The sequence below is a fragment of the Vigna umbellata genome, chromosome 1 (assembly GCF_029865625.1).
Source record: "Vigna umbellata cultivar VRB3 chromosome 1, Vumbellata_1.0, whole genome shotgun sequence".
In the NCBI taxonomy this organism is placed as follows: Eukaryota; Viridiplantae; Streptophyta; class Magnoliopsida; order Fabales; family Fabaceae; genus Vigna; species Vigna umbellata.
This window is the reverse complement of record NC_142165.1, coordinates 16,163,346-16,183,785: the sequence shown is the minus strand read 5'-3', so window position 1 is coordinate 16,183,785 and position 20,440 is coordinate 16,163,346. Positions and strand designations below refer to the sequence as shown.

Genomic DNA, 20,440 nt, shown 5'->3' with positions numbered 1-20,440 from the left:
CCATGTTTATTATTATGGGATGTAATAAATAATCTACAGAGGAAAGATTGACAGCATTAACTGTAATTTTCAGTTTGTTGTACAAATAGTGTTGTTTTTAAAATTTTAAAATATTTAACATATTGTTCTAAGTATTAAATTAATTATTTTATTCAAAGAGTTTGGCTATAGAAATAATATACGTATTTATTGATTGAATGGAACAAGGTTTTACAAAGGAATGAAAAAGGCTTGCTTAACAAAAAGAGATTCAAAGCTATAAATAGTTGAAATAAAGAGAGCACACGTGCATTCAAATTATGCAGTCACGTATGAATGTATATTCTAAGACCGCCCTCAAGCGGTCCGTAAATATTTTGACTGCCAAGCTTGGTATTGAGCTTAGAAACAGCCCTGCCAAGCCGTCAGTAATCAGGAGTGTATTTTCGTTGTGATATCTTACGTTTCTGTGAGTTTCAGCAGTATTAACGTGATGATCTTGGAGATATAGAGGCAGATTTCTAATTCTAAAAGATTTCCTTTAGCATTATCACTGAGTACATCATTATCATTAGCAGAAGCATTGGCATCATCAATATAAGATTCATTAGGTGCATTAACAACAGTAGTACAAGACAGCATGTAATAAGGCATATGACCAAAACTGGTTTGAGAGTTTGGATTGAAAAATCAAAGATCTAGTAACATTCAAAACGTGCTGATGTTTCCTTTCTGCTATTCCATTCTGCTCTAGAGTTTCAACACATGTAGTGTGATGAATTAGGCCCTTAGAATTAAAGAAACTAACCATGTTAAACTCATATCCATTATCGCTCCTAATCACCTTTATTTTGTCTTCAAATTGAGTTTCAACATACGAAACAAAAATGTATAATGTGATCTTTAGTTTTAGACTTATTTGTAATGAGATAAACCCATGTAAACCTGTTACAATCATCTGCAATAGTCAAAAAATACCTATGACCATGCAAAGGGGGAGAAGGGGATGTTCCCCAAATATCAATATGTATCAGATCAAAAGTTTTATTAGCATGAGAATCACTGTTCGAGAAAGGTAGCTTCTTTTGCTTAAAGCAATACAATCATGTTTATGTTTTAAAATTCCTAATCTTCCTATCAGAAGGATGGCCAAGCCTTTTGTGCCACAAGTTCCGAATGCTGTTAGCAGTATGATCAGGTGCAGAAAACATGCAAAGGATTTATGAATTTTTCTTTTGTAAAATACAAACATTAATTTTTACAAAATATGAGAATTAACTTGAATTATTTTTACATCTAATTTCATTTAATTTCTAGTGTTTCACCTTTGAATGGAATATGAAAGTCAACTCTATTAGTTGGACATCAAATGAACCTGTTCAGTAGTTGTTAAAAATATCATAAAGCAGAGGGTCCTATTGTTAACTGCATTGTTTGGTCCCCCTTTTCATTCATGTCTCAACTTGCACTGAGACTTTCTTATCCGAAAGTGAATCCTCACGTGTTGGATATTTCACACGACTATATTATGCAAGTGTTTTGTGTGCATTTATCGCTTTTCCCTCAGAAATTAAAACCATTGTAAGATTTTTGTACAGAGTAAAACTATTTTTCTTTCAATTGAAATGGTGTGTAAAAAATTCAACAATAGACAATTTCTTAATTTGTTATGTGATATTGGTCTAAAAATGCAGCTTCAATGTTATTCTGAAGACTTTTCAACACAAAAGGCACGTCTTAGGGACTTGGACAACCATTTTCTTCCAGTGATTTTAGTTAAATGAACTATGGAGGTTTGTAACCATGGAAAACCATCATAAACACAACAAGTTAACAATGTTACGCGTTTTATTTTTCTGCATCTTCTCCACGTTCCTATTATCTATACAAGGCACCCTTACTCTCACTCCAAATGAATCAATCCAAGGCAACACGACCATGGTTTCTTCTGCTGGAACTTTTGAAGCTGGATTCTTTCAGTTTGGAAATTCACAAGATCAATACTTTTGTATATGGTACAAGAACATATCACCAAAGACTATTGTGTGGGTGGCCAACAGAGATGCCCCAGTGAAAAACTCAACAGCCTTTTTCACACTAACAGAACAAGGAGTTCCTGTTATTCTTGATGCCTCAGGAAGTGTTGTGTGGACCTCCAATTCATCAAGAACCGCTAAGAAACCAGTTATGCAGCTTCTAGACTCGGGAAATCTTGTTGTGCAAGATGGAGACAGCACAAAAGACCTTTTGTGGGAAAGTTTTGATTACCCTGGTGACACTTTCCTTGCAGGAATGAAACTTCGTACAAACTTTGTGACTGGTCCTTTTAGGTTTCTCACATCTTGGAGAAACGCAGAAGATCCTGGCTCTGGTGAGTTTTCATATCACATAGATGCTCATGGCTATCCTCAACTGGTTACTACAAAGGGAGAACTTTTGTTCAGTAGAGGAGGGCCATGGAACGGCAATGTTTTCAGTGGAGTTTCATGGAGAAGAACGCTTAGACTCGTAAAGTTTTCGCTTGAGAGTAACGGCAAGGAAGTCATTTACCAATATAAGACCTTAGAGGCTGAAACTATTACAAGGTTAGTGATCAACCCAGCTGGTCTTGTGCAACGTTTGTTATGGTCGGGTGGCAGCCGGGGTTGGGAGATTTTATCCACTCGTCCCATGGATCAGTGTGACTATTATTCCTTTTGTGATGTGAATTCACTGTGTAATGTTACTAACTCTCCAAAAATATGTACATGTTTAGAAGGCTTTGTACCAAAGTTCTATGAGAGATGGAGTTCACTGGATTGGTCTGGTGGGTGTGTCAGAAGAGTAAATTTGAGTTGTGATGGTGATAGGTTTCGGAAGTACACTGGAATGAAGTTTCCAGACACTTCTTCTTCTTGGTATAACGACAGTTTGAGCCTCGAGAAGTGTGAGGATTTGTGTTTGAAAGACTGTTCTTGCACAGCATTTGCAAATATAAATGCCAGTGGGAGAGGGTGCTTGCTTTGGTTTGGTGACATTACTGATTTGAGCAGACACACAGACCAAGGACAAGATATTTACATGAGACTTGAAGCTTCAGAGTTAGGTATTTTCATTTCTTATATTATCATCTTTTGAGTTTCGGTCAAAATATTGCAGAAAGTAATATACGTTCCTAATTGAAGTGAAATCTAAACATGTCGCTTTTTTTGCTTTCCTTTTATGTTTCTCTTAAACTGAAATCTTTATACAGTTTATTCCTCAGATCATGGAGGGAGTAATCAGAGCTTCAATAGCAAGAATATCACAGGGATAATAGTAGGTATTGTTTTCTTGGTCGTGGTGCTTGGATTGGCCACATTCACATATATGAAGAGGAAGAAGCTGGCGAAGAGTGGTGAGTTTATGGAAAACTAAATTTGACTCTTTATGATACAATCAAATATCAGAATGCAATAAAATTATTAGAATGAAGAGAAGTGTTCAATTCTAAAGTCTGATTCATGTTCTTCTTATTATCCTTTATTTTGTTTGCTAAATTAAGCTGTGAACCATGCCATATTGGTATTTCCTACCATTGTTTTCAGAGGTGCTAAAAATATTTCATTGGAAGTTCAAAAGGGAGAAGGAAGATGTGGAGCTATCAAAAATATTTGATTTTTCAACCATCTCTGCTGCTACCAATAACTTTTCACCCAGTAACATATTAGGAGAAGGTGGCTTCGGGCCAGTGTACAAGGTAGTTAAATTTCACATCAAAGAAGCCTTGTTAATGGCATAAATAATTTCTCTTCACCAAAGTTTCAAAATTACTCTCAGGGTATACTGAAAGATGGGCAAGATATTGCAGTGAAGAGGCTTGCAAAAACTTCTGAACAAGGAGCGGAGCAGTTCAAGAATGAATTCATGTTAATGGCAAAACTTCAACATCGCAATCTTGTAAAACTTCACGGTTGTTCTATTCACCAAGAAGAAAGGCTTTTGATCTATGAATACATGCCCAACAGAAGCTTGGATTACTTCATTTTTGGTCTGAAATCTCACACCTTGAAAACTATGGCTCTTCATTTTGCTCTGTCTTGCTATTGTGTAGTTCTTACACTGATTTAAAAAGTGAAATTTTGTTAGATTCAACCCAAAGTAAACAACTGGGTTTGACAAAGCGCCTTCAAATTATTGATGGTATAGCACGAGGGCTACTCTATCTTCACCAAGACTCTAGATTGAGAATCATCCACAGAGATCTCAAAGCCAGCAATATTCTTCTAGACAACGATATGAATCCAAAGATATCGGATTTTGGTTTGGCTAGAACATTTGGAGCAGATCAAGCTGAGGCCAATACAAATAGAGTGATGGGAACATAGTAAGTAGTAAAAGTCATGTATTTTTACCATGTTACAACCCAGTTTGACATCAAAATTTTCTTTCATGCTTGTGTCCCAGTGGTTATATGCCTCCTGAATATGCTCTCCATGGACATTTCTCAATCAAATCTGATGTATTTAGCTTTGGTGTGATGGTAATGGAGATAATCAGTGGGAGAAAGAATCGTAGTTTTCATGACTCTAAGCATCAGCTTAATCTTCTTAGTCATGTAAGCTTAAAGGCTATTTATTTCCTTGTTTCAATCACCCAAAACTATCTGTTGTATCCTGATAAATAATCTAGATGCTGTAATCTGAATACGTAGCAATAAACAGGTCAGAAATTTTGATTAAATATACAAAAAAAAGTCAAACTGTGTAAAGTAAACTCACTCAAATTCAATGCCACTCCTTTGACATGAAACTCAGTTTAAAATATTCTGTCAACCTTATACCAAGTTCTTCTGTTTGAAAATTCATACATTGTGTTATGTTTTCAAAACTCTTGATCTTATGCTCGCAATGAAAACATGAAAAAAATGGATAGGCATTGACTTTGACTCGTTGGTTTTATTCCATTTCAGGCATGGAGATTGTGGACTGAAGACAAGCCACTGGAGCTAATAGATGAGGTATTAGATTATCCAACCACACCATTTGAAATACTTAGATGCATTCATGTGGGTCTATTATGTGTACAACAAACACCACAAAACAGACCAAACATGTCCTCTGTGGTTTTGATGTTGAATGGTGAAAAGGTATTGCCTGAGCCAAGTCCACCTGGGTTCTACACAGGCACAACTACTCAGTTTCCCATTCAGGCAGAATCTTCTTCGAGAAGTTGTGGAGATAGAACACAAAATGAAGTTACAGTGTCCTTGTTACAGCCACGATAGAGAACTATTCTGTTCATTATTCAAGGATTATGATTTCTTCAATAACTTATTAGCACAAATGCTTGTGTAAGTAAGTATGTTCGTTTATTGAGAAGATGTTCTTCTGTTCCATGAACCAAATCACTTGTAGTTAGGGACCTTCTACTGTATTCTTTAATGGCAAACATATGAAGTGATACATGTAACAATTTATACAATGGTTTTTTTTGTCCATGTTTATTATTATGGGATGTAATGAATAATGTACAGGGGAAAGATTGACGGCATTAACTGTTATTTTCAGTTTGTCATACAAATAGTGTTGTTTTTTAAATTTTAAAATGTTTAACATATTGTTCGAAGTATTAAATTAATTATTTTGTTGAAAGTTTGGCTATAGAAATAATATACGTATTTATTGATTGAATGGAACAAGGTTTTACAACAAGAAGAGATACAAAGCTATAAATAGTTGAAATAAACAGAGCACAGGTGCACTCTAAGTAATAATAGTAAAAATAAATTTAGTAAAAATAAATTCGTACAAAAGATTGAACTAAATATTAGCAAAAAGAACTAATAATTATATCTACTTATTGTAATAATTTGTAGAAATTAATTATATGTATAATGTAGCTCTTTTGTTAGATGTAAAAGTTTTAGATATAATTTGATATTTTTTCTTTTCAAGATATTCCTTCTTGGCTCACTCACAGTGAACATAAGCTCATTTTCCTTTCTAACGAAATTCGGATAATGGTGTCTCTGATTTCGCCACCTTCTTCGTCTCCGAACATTCAATTGCGCGAAACTCGTTTCTTCTCCACTCTCTTCATTCCACCAAGGTACTGCTTTCACTCACTCACTCATTATTTATCCTTATTCGGTTTTTCTTAACTGAAATTGTCCCTATGTATATATAGGAGCGTCAGATTCCTCCAAAACACACGAAACCACGAAAATCACAAATGGAAAACGGTACGGTGCGGCGTTACCAGCGCCGGGGCGTCTCCTCCGCCGTCGTTGACGAAGGAGCCTCACAAGTTCTTCGACCACGTAATCATCACCGTTCGCGCCGGTGACGGAGGCCACGGCGCGGTGCTGAATCACAGAGAGAAGAACGAGCAGGAGCAGGGTAAAACGAAGAAGAAAGGGAAAGGCTCGTTGAAGAGGGACTTTGACGGGTCGCTCATACTACCTACCGGAGGGCACGGAGGGGACGTGGTGATCTACGCCGACGAGGCCAAAGACACGTTGCTGGAGTTTCACAACAAGAGCAGGTATCACGCCAAGCGCGGTGGCAACGTTGGTGCGATGGGCGTTTTGACGTCGATGTTGCGCGATGGACTTGTGGCTCCCACGATGCGCATTCCTGTTCCTGTAGGTTTGTATGCTCTGTTTTTGTGTTTTACTGAAGTTTTTTCCCCCCTGCGTTACTGATTATTGGCCTAATCGATAGCTATTTTTTGAACCTCTATGACTAGGCTTTGTGACTTTGAAACATTATCCTAAGCACTTGAGTTTAAATATTAATTTAATTTGTAAAGAAACTAAGTTTATTTTAATTTACTTATGTATAAATTAATTTAATTCGTATAAATTACTTATGCGATGGGCGTTCTGGAAATTTACTTATGTATAAATTAATTTTAATTTGTAAAGAAACTGATTTTATTTTCTTAGTCAGGTCCAATGAAAATGATAAAAATTTTGAATGAAGTTTTTATTCTGGTTAAAGGGGGTCTTTAAAGTTTCATCCTCTTGTCCAATAGTTCTAAAATCAACAATGTTGTGTTGAAACTCGATGTATGCTTGTTTTACCTTGATCCCTCGTGCAGATGCTTCTCAACAGGGATGGCACTCTGACAGAGGATAAGAAGGCATTGGAAGTTTTCATAAGTTTCAATATATAATAATCATAAAATGATTCTCTTCTTTTCCTTAAACCCTGAAAGAAGGAAGCGATATAAACCAAAAATGAAATAGTAAATGACCTGAACTCTTCTCTCCCCTCTCTTAACCAAGATCTGCATACTCTATTTGATTGAGTTTTTAATTGAAACTCAATCTTAACCCAACCTGCAATTACACATTTAAACAAAATACAATTCAAAGTAAATTCTTGTCTACAAATTACAATCAAAGTAAATTCTAGTCTAAAAATTACAACTTTGTATTTTTTTTCTCTAAAATTATAAAGATCATTTTCAAAATGCACTCATCACACTCTCACAAGAGATTGATGTTGGACAGGACTCAATGCCAATCCAAATACACCTTTACTTTTAGGCAACATTGGAAGTTGTAGAGAAAGTGAAAATGCCTTTAGGAGGCTTATTCGTAGTTGTTGACCACTCTTGTGATGTTTGTTTACATTAAAATGGACTAAACTGTAACATATATTCATCTTGCAAAGGAAGGTTGTGTAATTAAAACTAGATGAAGAAATGTAAATTAAGTATTTTTTTAAAAGAGGATGGTGTAATTTGTTCTGAAAAAGTTTCAACCAAGAAAGAAAAGAAAACCGAAAAACAAATGTCTCTTGTTTGGTTTGAGAAAACATTTTTGTTTATTATTTCGTATTTTCATTAATAATTACAAAAATATCACTTGATTTTCTCTTTGTATAGAATAGTGAAATAAAAGAAAGCCTTTGAAATTAGAAACTTAGTGAATATAAAATGATACTTCTTTCATTAATGAACATAGGAAACATTTTCTGAAACCAAACAATTAACCAGGTGACAATTGACTTATTCTTTTTTTGCGTTCATTTTGAATTTCTATGTTTTGATTTTAATTACAGAAAAGGTTAACTTGTTTTATTTTGGTTCTTGTTTGGTGAAAACAACCTGCCAAGAATTAAATCTGACCGTGTTTATAAATGTAACAGGTACAGTTGTGAAAAGCAAACGAGGGAAGGTGTTGGCTGATCTAGCACAACCTGGCGATGAAGTTCTTGTTGCTAGGGGAGGACAGGGAGGGGTAATACACATTCAAAATTCTATTCAAATCTGTTAATGTTGTGATTGAGTCATGAATAATTTAATTCATTAAAGACTAACAAATTGTTTAGTGGATAAGTTGTAATCTTTCAGAATGATGATAAAATGAATAATTAGACAGTCAGAATTCATATATGCATATAGACCATTTTGGCACAACAGTAGGATTGTTGCCTTATGACGTTAAAGTTGTCATGGGTTTAAATTTAGGAATTGGCCTCTTTGGTTGTAGGAGTAAGGATGCATGCATCTACCCAGCGCAGACTTCATTAGGTTGGAGCTATGAACACTGGGCTTCCCTTCTCATACATTGATTCATGACATATACCAATCTCTAGTTTTTTTGTTCTTTACACCTGAATCTCATTTTTTTTTTGGCATCTCCAGATTAGCTTGTTGGAAATGCCACAGCGTCAAAGAAAAAAGATGATGGCTCTGACAACTAATGTGATGAGAGATGACTCGGACAAGGTAAAGTTTATCAATATTTAAGCGTGCGATGGAATATTTCTCAGTGTCATCCTTAGAAAGATATCATTAGTAAACTCTTATGGTTACAATCTTCTCTGTGCAAATTGAAAATCTTATACAAGGTTAACGGGTGTCTCAGTTAATCAAGGTTTATTTGAATTTTGCAATACATAATGAGTGACCAGTTATTTTGTCCAAGATGCATACTTATTTTTCACTATTTTTGTCATGGGTTTACTAATATTATGATTTTAATTGTCAATTCAATCTGCTCAAGTCTGGAAACAGTAGACTAGTAGTATTTGAAATTTCTGCATTAGCAACTTGTGTTCCTATCTCAGTGTAAGATATAACATCATTATTTAATTCTTTATAGATTTTAGTTCACGGTCAACCTGGAGAGGAAGTTAAGTTGGAGTTGATCCTAAGAGTTGTAGCCGACGTTGGTCTGATTGTAAGTTTCGTATCTATGCATAATACCCTGTTTATTTAGTAATATGTTGTCTTACTTTTATTTTATAACTGCAAGCTTGATATCGGTGAATTTTTAGTTTTTTTTTTCTCTGTATCAAGGAAGATAATTGTATCATTGTTGGGAACTAAAATACCATGACGTGGAGTTTGTGAAAGATGACAAGCAGAGGTGTAATAAACCTGAAGTGTTTTTTTTTCTTTTGTATCAAATCATTTCTTTGTTTGGTGAACAAAGGTCAACGGTATATTGGTTGGTTCTTACTTTTTGTCCTCCAGGTGTTTTCTTCACTCTTTCTTCTCATGATCAAGTTAATCTTATTTTAGGGACTTCCAAATGCTGGGAAATCAACACTTCTGGCAGCCATTACACTTGCTAAACCTGATATTGCTGATTACCCTTTTACAACATTAATGCCAAATCTTGGACGCCTAGGTGGTGATCCCAGCTTGGGGGCAGGAATGTATTCATCAGAAGCTACGTTGGCAGATTTGCCTGGTCTTATTGAAGGCGCTCACTTAGGAAAGGTATAAAATACTTTTATTCTTATCAAGTGTCCCCATTTTAAACCATCGAGATGCTAAATAGGACGGTTTTGTCTTTCACTTTCAGGGTCTTGGTCGTAATTTTTTGAGGCACCTCAGAAGGACCCGGCTTTTGGTCCATGTTGTTGATGCTGCCACTGAGAGTCCTGTAAATGACTACAGAACGGTCAGAGAAGTATGTATTTACACTACAATTGGATATATTTTTTTATTCATTCAGGCTAAGCGTTTTTGATTGATTAAACAGCTTGAGACCATTTGGTCAGACCAGTTGTTCTAGTTGTAAAGAGCTTCCTTAGTTCTCTGTTTTTAAATCCTGCTCATGCTTACCGTTGCAATTCGTCTGTGTTGCAGGAGTTGCGCATGTATAATCCTGCTTACCTTGAGAGACCGTATGTTGTAGTTTTGAATAAGATTGACCTACCAGAGGTACGTAGTATCGAAGCCAATATGTGGGTTAAGTGTTATCTTTTAATTTCCTTTTTTTCTTGAAAACGGATGGCCACTGCATCATCTGGTCCGTTATTGTATTGTTTAGGGACGGTCATGTATATGCATGAAATATGCAAAATTCTGTCACATAACAAGCATTTTCATCTAATTATAATCTTAGGCAAAGGACATACTTCCATCGTTGATTCAAGAAATCATGAGAATTGGCAACCGTGATGCTCAATTGTCTGATGAAACTGACACGAAGGAGAAAAAACTTGAGGACTATCCTAAACCTCTCTCTGTTGTTGGAGTCAGTGTTCTGTAAGTGCTCAAGAGTTTGTTTTATATTTTCGTTTTAAAGTATTTTTCTGTTTGACAATTTGTTCAATATTTTCTTTTTGAAAGTGTTTTTCTGTCGAATTTTTTACATTTTCTTTTTGAAAGTGTTTTTCCTGCTGATGTTTATATTTTCTTTTTGAGAGTGTTCTTGTTCTTCACACACATATAGTGATTGCTTAGACAATGTCTTTATTCTATCATAATAATGATACATTACACAATCTCTTTATTATATTAGAGTTCTAATACGTGGACTTTGGTCAAAAGGAATCAGCCTTCGAAAAGTGCTTGACAGTTTATTTTGTAATTTTATATTTGCTTCTAAAGTGTTTTTTTCTGCTTGACTACCTGTTTTATATTTTTTTAAAAGTGTTTTTCTTCACTTCGTTTAGTTATTGTTTAAACAGTCTCTTTATCATATTATAATTCTATACATTGACTTTGGTCAAAATTTGTTGTTGCTTGCAGAAAGGGCATCCAGATTAATGAGATGTTAAAGGAGATAAGGTCTGCTTTAAAGAAATGCTCGGGTTCAAGTGAAACATTGATTTCTACTTGAGAATAGCTTATTATATGTTTTTGTTAAGCAATACTGAATTGCAGTTCATCAAGTCTTTTTGCTATAATTCTGGTATTAATTTGAATTTATCAGAGAACAAAGTTTAGAAGATTATTACCAGTTCCCAACAGAGGAATACGTGTAAGATGATGAAAGCATTGAGTATAACAGTTCAAGTTAATCTGTCTGATATTGTTGTAAGCATCAAGATTGACATGAAAAAGTTCTTTTTGTTGTAAGCATCAGAATTGACATGAAAGTTTATAAAATTGTAAGCAGCAGAATTGACAAATTGAAAACGGGAGTTTATATTTTTTAAGCATGAAGAGTGGCAATTCCTCATGAAAGTTATATAATATTTAGTACAAATGTAAACAAAATTATGCAATATTTATATTCTGTATTGCGACCAGAATCATGTCTGTCATTCCCATGCTGCATAATAAATACATCATAAGACAACAAATAGCACAATAAATATTAATCAAAGACTATGTCATCTCCTATGGAAGTATTTGTGCACGCGTTCTTATTTGCATCTTCTATATAAATTGCTAGTTCAAACAAAATAAATCATGTGTCTGCGTGTCTAAACAACGTGTTTCTATGAAACAGACACCTATAAGCAAAATCATGTTTACCAACAATCTCACCTTGAATTGAAAGCTTGGAATATAGTATAACAAACAGCACATATAGGACATACATGTTAATATATATTGTACATGATACCCAATGTGAAAAGCAAACAAATCAAAAGTTAAGAGATAAACATGATACCCAAGAATCATGGTTTTGAAAACTTCAAATTAGACAAAATAAATAAATAAAAAATGAAGGTGTACTTGCAAATTGTCCTTGTGATACCTCTGTCGTACACAGAGGAATACAAGTAAAAAGTAATATAATATATCTAATTTATTTCATGTCAGTTTCTCAATCCAGAGATGTTACTTTAGATGCTAATAAAGTGCACTCTTGAAATGAATATTTTCAGCTTTAAACAATACAACCTTTCTATACTATTTTTTATCTTAATTTATCAGTATTGATAAGTGCATTTAAAGAGTGATCTGCACAGTTCTTTTATATTTCCTTACCCGAGCTGGAAGGAACCACTTCTTTCTAAGTTATTACAAAAGAAAAACTAACAGATAAATAACTAGTGAGTATGTGTGAATGCAAAATGTCTATCCATTTTGGTAGACTGACATGCTCAGCAGCACTTTGCTCAGTCATTGACTCTAGTTGAAGTTCTTTTAATGTGCACTGATTACAACTCTAAACTTTGAAACTACTAGGATCAGTTACTTTGGCTTTGTAATTATTGCGATTTTACGGATTAAATTTTCATTCCTGAGTCATAGTAATCTTGAACCGTTTCTTCCAAATGTCACATGACAAAACAGCATCTGATGGACAACATACACCAAGAGAAACCGCAACCCTCCTCTCACAGCTTTTAATTTCTTCTCTTATCTTTCATTTTTTATGTTGTGCATTCATGGCCTCATTTATTTCACTAACTAAATAAAAGGAAATCCAAATAAGAGTTTGCTCTCGAATCTTCTCTACCTGAGTTTGTATACAAACAAAAACCTGAGCCAAGTGTGTTCAAGAGAAGCCGACAGTGAGACTCAAGGTTGACACGATGATCCAAGTTCATCATGCCAAGTAGCTACTAAACTCCACTAATGGCCACGTTTCAAATACTTGGGTTAATTATTAACTCTCAACACTTCTTATCTGAGTATAAATACCCTCATCACCTCCCTTTTTCTCACACCATACCAACCCTTCTCTCCTTGGTAACTCCCCTAGCACAATGCTGACATCAGGCATGAGAATGAATGCTAGTAAGCAGGTGAAAAAATCTGCAAAAGCGAGTTCCAGAAAGGGGTGTATGAGAGGCAAAGGAGGCCCTGAGAATGCCAGTTGCACCTTCAAAGGTGTGAGGCAGAGAACTTGGGGAAAATGGGTGGCTGAGATCCGTGAGCCTAACCGTGGTGCACGCCTCTGGCTTGGCACATATGAGACCTCTGTAGAGGCTGCCATGGCTTATGATTGTGCAGCACGTAAGCTCTACGGATCTGATGCAAAACTCAACCTCCCAGACCTTGCTATGGCCTTGGCCTTTAATTTCCAGTTTCCACCACCAAGCCCTCAGATCCCTCACATGCAACCATCACCACAGCTTCAACACTCTCAGATTCCCTCTCCCTATGACATTTTCAATCTCCCCTCCTTTGATTTCATCAACAACCTCACCGATGACACCAACATCATGTTCAACCCTGTGCTCTCCATGCCTCCTCAACATGCAATTGCTGATTCTGCGCCAGTGTACGCCAGCGACTCTCATGTCGCAATTCCCTATGAAAACACCACCATCCCCATGGCGATTCACCCCTCCAACCCCTTGGAGATCAACGAGGACACCGTTGATCCTTTTGGGGGGTCTTTCAATGACATTCCTGACCCTATGTTTGATGATTCCATCTGGGCTGAAGCTGCTAGGTCTCTTGATTTCCCTCTGATACCAGATGCTGCAGGAATTAATGAAGTTGAAACCTTTCTTGAAGTGGGTCCTTGGGACTCTCTGCAAACTCCCTGATGCATGCAATCGTCCTCAAAAGGAACTCCTAAGCCCTTATGATACAGAAGTAGTAGTAGTTAATAAAAGGTCATCTCAGACGATGAATACCTTGCATCACCAGAAGTTACAGTGTTATGTGAATATATAAGTGATGTATCAATTCTGTTAGGGTGTGGAGTACATAGGATTAAGGTTATATAGATATGAATGGTGTCTGTCTTATATTTGAAGTTTATGTCTCAAAAAGGCTGCTCCAAGATGTCAAGTTAACTTTATTAGCATGACAGGGATATCTGTATTATTTTATCAGCAGCAATATATTGTCTTATGTTTGAAGTTTATGTCTTAAAAAGGCTGCTACAGGATGTCAAGTTAACTTTATTAGCATGACAGAGATATCTGTATTATTTTATCAGCAGCAATATATTGGGATCCGTTTCTATAAGAATTATATTATATATATTATTATATTATTGATATAATGTTATAACTTTATCTTAAACTGAAACTTTGCTTTAGTATTTTCATAGCTCGGATCTGTGTTAGAATTTTTTCTCTTTAATAAGCTCGAATCTGTGTTAAAAGTTTCTCTCCTTAACATAGCTGTCTTTAGGGTTATTACCATTCTTCATCTGTATCATACTTTGTACCTATTTACTATTATCTACTTTAGATTTATTTACTGTTATCTACTTTAGATTCTTGTTGGATTCTTGTGGGACTTAGGATATTGCCTTAAGACTATCTTATTGGGTTTTTGTCTTGTTTGACGTTAGGTTCTATTATTGTCTGAACATATTTAGGGTTATTGTCTTCTTGTCGAGCTTATGGATCTTCAATTTTTGTCATGGAGCAGATTAAGGGTTCTTCTTACTTGTGGAGCTTGTCTAAGGGTTCTTGGTGGGGCTTGTCTAAGGGTTCTTCTATACTTGTCGAGGTTTGTTTTAGGGTTCTTTTATACTTGTCGGGTTTGGCTTAGGGTTTTTTTGGTCGGGAGCAGGTTCTTGTCTTCTTGCCTTAGGGTTCTTGCCGTCTATTAGGGTTTTTATTTTTGTCGGACTTATGTTCCTGCCTTCTTGCCTTAGGTTCTTGCCTTATCCATATCGTGTTCTTCAAATTTTAGAGTAGAGTCGCAGATCTTTATAATTTTAGAGTAGAGTTGCATATCTTTATAAGTTCTTTTAATTCTTTTAGAAAGTGGCAGTGCCAATACAGTTTTTTGTTTTGTATTGAAACTTTACTTCAAATATTGAGTTAAGTTTTCTTGTAACTTTTCTCAATCAAATTTTTTTTCATATAATTATAAGAGTTTTAATAAAAATAAATTTTATCTTCAAGATATTTATTATAATATATTTTATGGAATACATAATATTACATAATTCTTGTCATCTATATTTATATGAATAAATAATATTGTATAACTTTTTTTTATCAGTAGTATGTAGTATATGAATATTTTGACAAAATAGACAGTTGTATGTAAATATTTTGATAAAGTACATAACTATTTGGTAAATAATACAACCGTACCTTATATGTTATATCATGTAAGTAAAAATGTTAGTACAATAATATTTTAGTGAAATAATATTATGAGTAATAGCTAACATACATAAATACTATTTAATGTAATATGTAAATATTTAAACATTTTAATAGATTAATATGTAAATATTTGATTAAAATAATATTGCTATTCGTGCTCTCAGAACAATAAAATAATATTACTGCATGTGTCATGTAAATACAACATATCAGTGGTGAATAAATATCTAGTAGTAATATTAAAGAAAAATATTGAAATAACAACTACTAATAATAACAGTTATCAATAATTATTATTAGTTGTGAATATTAATATAGCATTTTATTTACTATATAGAATGAGATGCAATAATGAGTTTATTTGATGTGCTATAACATCTAAGTCTAATTTTATATTATTTACATTTTTTTTTTCAAAGTCTTAAAAATGTAAAGATACTTCATGTTAAGCTTATGCTTAATTTAATGTACAAGGTGAAGTTTAAATTTATATATTGTAAAGTTGATACAATAAAAAGCTTTAGTTATTGCACTTCTGATTTAAGTTAAAATCTAAATTGAGTTGGATGTGTAACTTTAAAAGAATTATATATATCTTTCTGTTTATTATTATTTTAATATATTAATTTAATAATAAAATCATTTTTAACATATATTTTAAGAAGATGAAATATAACTCTTAAAGTAATAGTTATTTAAATAATTTGATTGACATGTTGTGAAAGTAATTATTTTTACTTGTAATTTGAGTTTAGTTTCTGGAGTATATATGAACATTATTGTTATTGTCCTTTTGTTAAATGTAAAGCATATATATATATATATATATATATATATATATATATATATATGAAATTTGAGATATTTTTTCAATTATAAAATGATATCGATAATTACATGACTTTGAATATGTTTAGACTAAGATTTTAACAAGTTTTTTTTTCAAACATGCTTTACTTATTTTAAATATCCCCATGTTTATGTTTATATTGCAACAACATGTTTATACGTGACATTAAAAAAATCTTTAAAAAATATAATTAGAACCTTCACTGCAAAAACATGTAATTTTAGTAAAAGTTTATTAGTTGGGGTTATAATCCAAGTGTTCATAAAAAAATCACATTCTTATATTGTTGTATTGTTTTAAAGTATTTACTTGGGTATATTTTAATTGATATAAATATGTTTTCAATTTTCAAAAATAATAAATATTTTCCAGTCTCACAAATAAAATATATATATTTTGTAAGAACTTATAAATTTGAGTATTAGAATTGATAAATACTTTTAAAAATCAAGTATTTTATTTTTAAAATAATTTAATAATGTAAATAAAATATTTTAAACTCGTCACATTACTTAAAACATAAACTCTCTCTAAAAATTCATTTTTTAAGTTTCTCTACCTTCTCTTTCTAAGGTATATGACTCTTAATAATCTGTTTGACGATCAGAAAGTGTCTAAGAAGTGTGAGGTATGTTCATTTTTTCTTGTTTTTTTGTTCCTAAAATCTCTAGCTTAGGGGTAACGCATGTGTCGCCCACCTTTCTTTTCTTGTTCCTTATTGATCAGTGATCCTAAGGTCTTAATTTGATTTCAATTTCACGGTTTGTAAGCATTTTTAGGATTCCTTGAGTCGAAAGTAAGGGTTTCGACGTTTATAGAGCTTAGTAGCTTCAGTATAAGGTAAGAGAAGCTATTGTTTCTCTTTAAATTGGATTATAACGTATGAAATTGTGATTTTTGGTGTGTATGTTATTGTATACGGTTGGCCATGTCTAAAATGCTCGTTTTGGTGTTAATTGTGTTTGATTGAGGATAATGAATGGTATGATGCTTGATTCTTTGTGTCAATTCTGTGTAAACTTGGAGTAACCTTGTGAATGCGGTTGGTATGATTGTATTGTGTTAATTTTGGTTGAAACGTTAAGAGGAAAGGTGTAGTAGAGTAATAGGTCAGTTTTGGTCTAAAATAGAGGTTTGAGAGGTAATTTTCTTAAATATTGGTCTAAGGTAAGAATTTGTGGTTTATGACAGTTAATTTGGTCATTTGTAACTTGTTTGAGATGATAATTAATTGATATGTGTTTAAGAATGAAGCGGTAGTCATTTTGGCATGTTTGCAAGTGTATTTTAGGGATTTGGAGTAGTAAATTTTAAAATCATGAAGATTGAGGTAAAATGGAGTGTTTGAGGTATGTTTTTAGGTCATTTGTGACTTGGTCAAATTCCTAAATGGCTGAGTTATGGATTAAAAGTGGTAGATTTGAGTTATGGTCTATTGGTTGAGGTTTTAATTGGTTTAAGTTACAATTTTTTTACAAAATAAGTTTAGAACTGATTATAGTTGAATTATATATGCTTAGATAGGTCAGTTGTTGCTTATATTATCAAATGGAAGTGATTGAAATTGGTAAAAGTACCTAAAAGAGGTCAAGTGATGTTGAGAGGGTGCTTTTGGTGAAGTTTTGAAGATTATGCAGAGTCGTTGGACGAGCAAATGACTTGCTAGACGAATAGGAAAGTGTTTTTCTAGAGAGTTTTAGGCTAGACGAGTGTATACTCACTGGGTGAGCGAGTAGCTCGTTTGGCGAGTAGTTAGGAATCAATGAGTTCTTAAGTTTTCTTGTAACTTTTCTCAATTAATTTTTTTCCATACAATTACCAGAGTTTTAATAATAAATTTTATCTTGACCTAAAAAATGTCAAAATGTTTATAATATATTAAATGGAATACATATATTACATAATTCTTGTCATCCGATGCAGAGAACATTCCATGAATGTCTTCTTTGTCTCTAACATCCACTTCTTATATATTTTGAATAAAGGAGGTGGATGCATGTATTATTTTATCTCCATAAAATAAAGTAGATATGCATGCAAGAGATATGTCTTTTCTCTTATCATTTTTGTTGTATTTGAAAGTTAGCATTTAATGACATTTAATGCGTGTTTAGAACAACAAAGTTCTTTTTACATTTTCTACAACATTTTATCATTTAAGCTTTTCTATAAAGATACCAGTCGTTGATTAAGAACTTCATCGTTGGATAAAATAGGAGGTTTAGCCCATGGTGTCGTCTAGTCTATTATAAACACTTTAATATTATGCTTCCTTCAGCTAGATCGTTTTAGCAAGTTTGTCCTCTATAAGTGTTTGGAATATTGATCGAGACTTTTAAAGGGCTTTTACCAAAAACATTGTCTTGACACTATTACATTCTTTTTGAGAGTTTGATTGATTACCATTTGGAACAATATAACTTTTGCTTTTAGCACAACTCTCATAGGCACTTTAACTTTGGGAATCGTTTAGTATAATGTCTCGTTTAGGCATGAGTGTTTTTCTAAGGCTTTCCTATGTTACTAGGTATTTAGAGATTTTGAGCTTAACATTTAAGTTTTTGTTATCCTAATAATTTAGTGATGACATTTTTATATTCTCTTTTTGTTTAATGTTGTTTTGTTAAACTTCAAAACATATGAGAGTGTTTATACTTATTAGTCTTATAGATGATTTTGTCTTAATAATCTCTTTTTTTATGTTTAAAAAATACATCTAAACGATATGATTTTTTTTAGTTCAACACAGAGGTGCAATTATGAATCGTTTAAAGTTTTTAGTTGTTTAATCATTTTGCGAATTTATATTTCTTATTGTTTTGTCTAATGCATGCGGATTAGTGTCTAAACAATTAAAATAAATAAAGGCAAAATAATCAAGGCATGGTAAACAATCAGAGCATAAGGTGAAGAAAAGACTAAAATCAAAGCACAAAATAAATAGATGAACTGATATTTATACACATAAACATATTACATAAATGTGTACAAAGTTATGCATGAACTTTTAAGAATCTGGAAACTCCCTCTGATTTTGTGTTATCATATTTTATCCTATGGTCTTACGTACTCCCCCTGAGTACATGCTCCTAGATGTTGATGTGTGTATCTTTTTTCTCCTCCTTATTTGATAAACATCAAAAGGGAAGGAGAGGACCAAACTCATACACATCATCTGAAGCTCTTCCATCTAGAGAGAATAGAGAAGAGAAGGAGCATATAAATCAAAATTAGCTAAATGATCAACAATATTGTTGTTCAACGCCTGCTTCATATGCATCTTATCAATCGAAGGAAACAACTTCATTGAAGAAGAGAAGATAAAAAGAGCAAGTATTCTCTTTACTATTCTTCACGCTTACATCGTTTGATGTTTCTCTAATAAAAGGAACAACCTCATTAAAGAGAAGAGAAAAAGAGCAAGCACAAGCATGAAGATTAAAGATTAATATGCAAGTGTCAGATTGTAATCGTAAACATATCCTCTCATTGAGAATTAAACATCTGTTGTGGATTTGTGGTACGTTCTTGAGAGAACTAAAACACTTGCAACTAAGAGTGGGTGATACTCAACTAGGTAACATATCAGGTAGATACCAGAATTGTCTAAGGATGTTAAGAGTAGCTAAAATACTTAGGTGCTAAGATGATAGAAGTGGTTAGAATACTCAATAAAAACAAGCTTCAAGAACAAGAAAGAAGAAACAAAATAAAAGGAGTAAAATTAATTATAAAGAGAAATATTACATTTATTCAATAGAAAAAACTCATTAAATTATTTTTAAAAAGTTGGTCTTTTAAAAATAAATTTATGAAATTGAAATGGTTAAAAGAAATAAAACAAAATAAGTTATTAAATTTTATTATATTTCTAAGTTGCTTTTTCTTCAATATTTAATACAATAACAAATTCTATGTCGTAGTTCACTCATTTATCACCACAGCAAATTAAATAAAAAAAATTATTGGTTAAACTTATTTAATTAATCTAAACTAATTGTCTTTGGTCATAAACTTCAAGATATTCAAAATCTCACCACCAAATCTCAAATTTGTGCTGATGTGACTTTTACTATTCAAACATTATTCTAAAACTAATCTATATCGATTTTTAAACTAGAATTGGGGCAGAAAATATGAGAATCTTTCAAATTACTCTAATCAATATTCCGAATACTAAAAAAAAAAACATTACAATGCAAATTTCTTATAACTAACATAATTTGACGTGGTTTGTAGATTATTTTACCCCTCTTAAACATGTACAAGAACTTCGATATTCAAGTACTAAATAAAAAAAAAACATGTACTGAAAAATATCTATCGTTTAATGGAATACTAAAATTGATTAATTAATCCTTCGTGATCAACAAATGACATTTGATTTGAAGTAAGAAATTCAGATAATGAAAAACAG

At 32.9% G+C, this 20,440-nt stretch overlaps 3 protein-coding genes across 5 annotated transcripts; all 3 read left to right on the top strand.

Annotated features, from left to right (window-relative positions):
- Nucleotides 1-1,667: 1,667 nt before the first annotated feature.
- On the top strand, nt 1,668-5,500 carry LOC124840729 (G-type lectin S-receptor-like serine/threonine-protein kinase SD1-1). Of its 3 annotated transcripts, XM_088097717.1 has the most exons (8): nt 2,432-2,564; nt 2,735-3,064; nt 3,212-3,355; nt 3,546-3,697; nt 3,778-3,988; nt 4,087-4,324; nt 4,405-4,555; nt 4,910-5,500. In XM_088097717.1, exons 2-8 carry the CDS (start codon nt 2,848-2,850, stop codon nt 5,222-5,224), a joined length of 1,428 nt encoding a protein of 475 aa, XP_087953843.1. In that variant the 5' UTR covers nt 2,432-2,564; nt 2,735-2,847; the 3' UTR covers nt 5,225-5,500. The 3 variants fall into 3 exon arrangements, with proteins under 3 accessions (XP_047172795.2, XP_047172794.2, XP_087953843.1); XM_047316839.2 differs by having other exon boundaries at nt 1,668-3,064; nt 3,224-3,355; XM_047316838.2 differs by having other exon boundaries at nt 1,669-3,064.
- A 389-nt stretch (nt 5,501-5,889) lies between these two features.
- Nucleotides 5,890-11,348, top strand: LOC148204789 (putative GTP-binding protein OBGC2). The gene is made up of 10 exons (XM_088097700.1): nt 5,890-6,048; nt 6,127-6,587; nt 8,097-8,188; nt 8,596-8,679; nt 9,056-9,133; nt 9,478-9,678; nt 9,764-9,871; nt 10,051-10,125; nt 10,310-10,452; nt 10,939-11,348. Exons 1-10 carry the CDS (start codon nt 5,960-5,962, stop codon nt 11,027-11,029), a joined length of 1,422 nt encoding a protein of 473 aa, XP_087953826.1. The 5' UTR covers nt 5,890-5,959; the 3' UTR covers nt 11,030-11,348.
- A 1,452-nt stretch (nt 11,349-12,800) lies between these two features.
- Nucleotides 12,801-14,064, top strand: LOC148204788 (uncharacterized). Its single transcript, XM_088097703.1, has one exon. It carries the CDS (start codon nt 12,855-12,857, stop codon nt 13,641-13,643), a length of 789 nt encoding a protein of 262 aa, XP_087953829.1. The 5' UTR covers nt 12,801-12,854; the 3' UTR covers nt 13,644-14,064.
- The last annotated feature ends 6,376 nt before the right edge of the window (nt 14,065-20,440 follow it).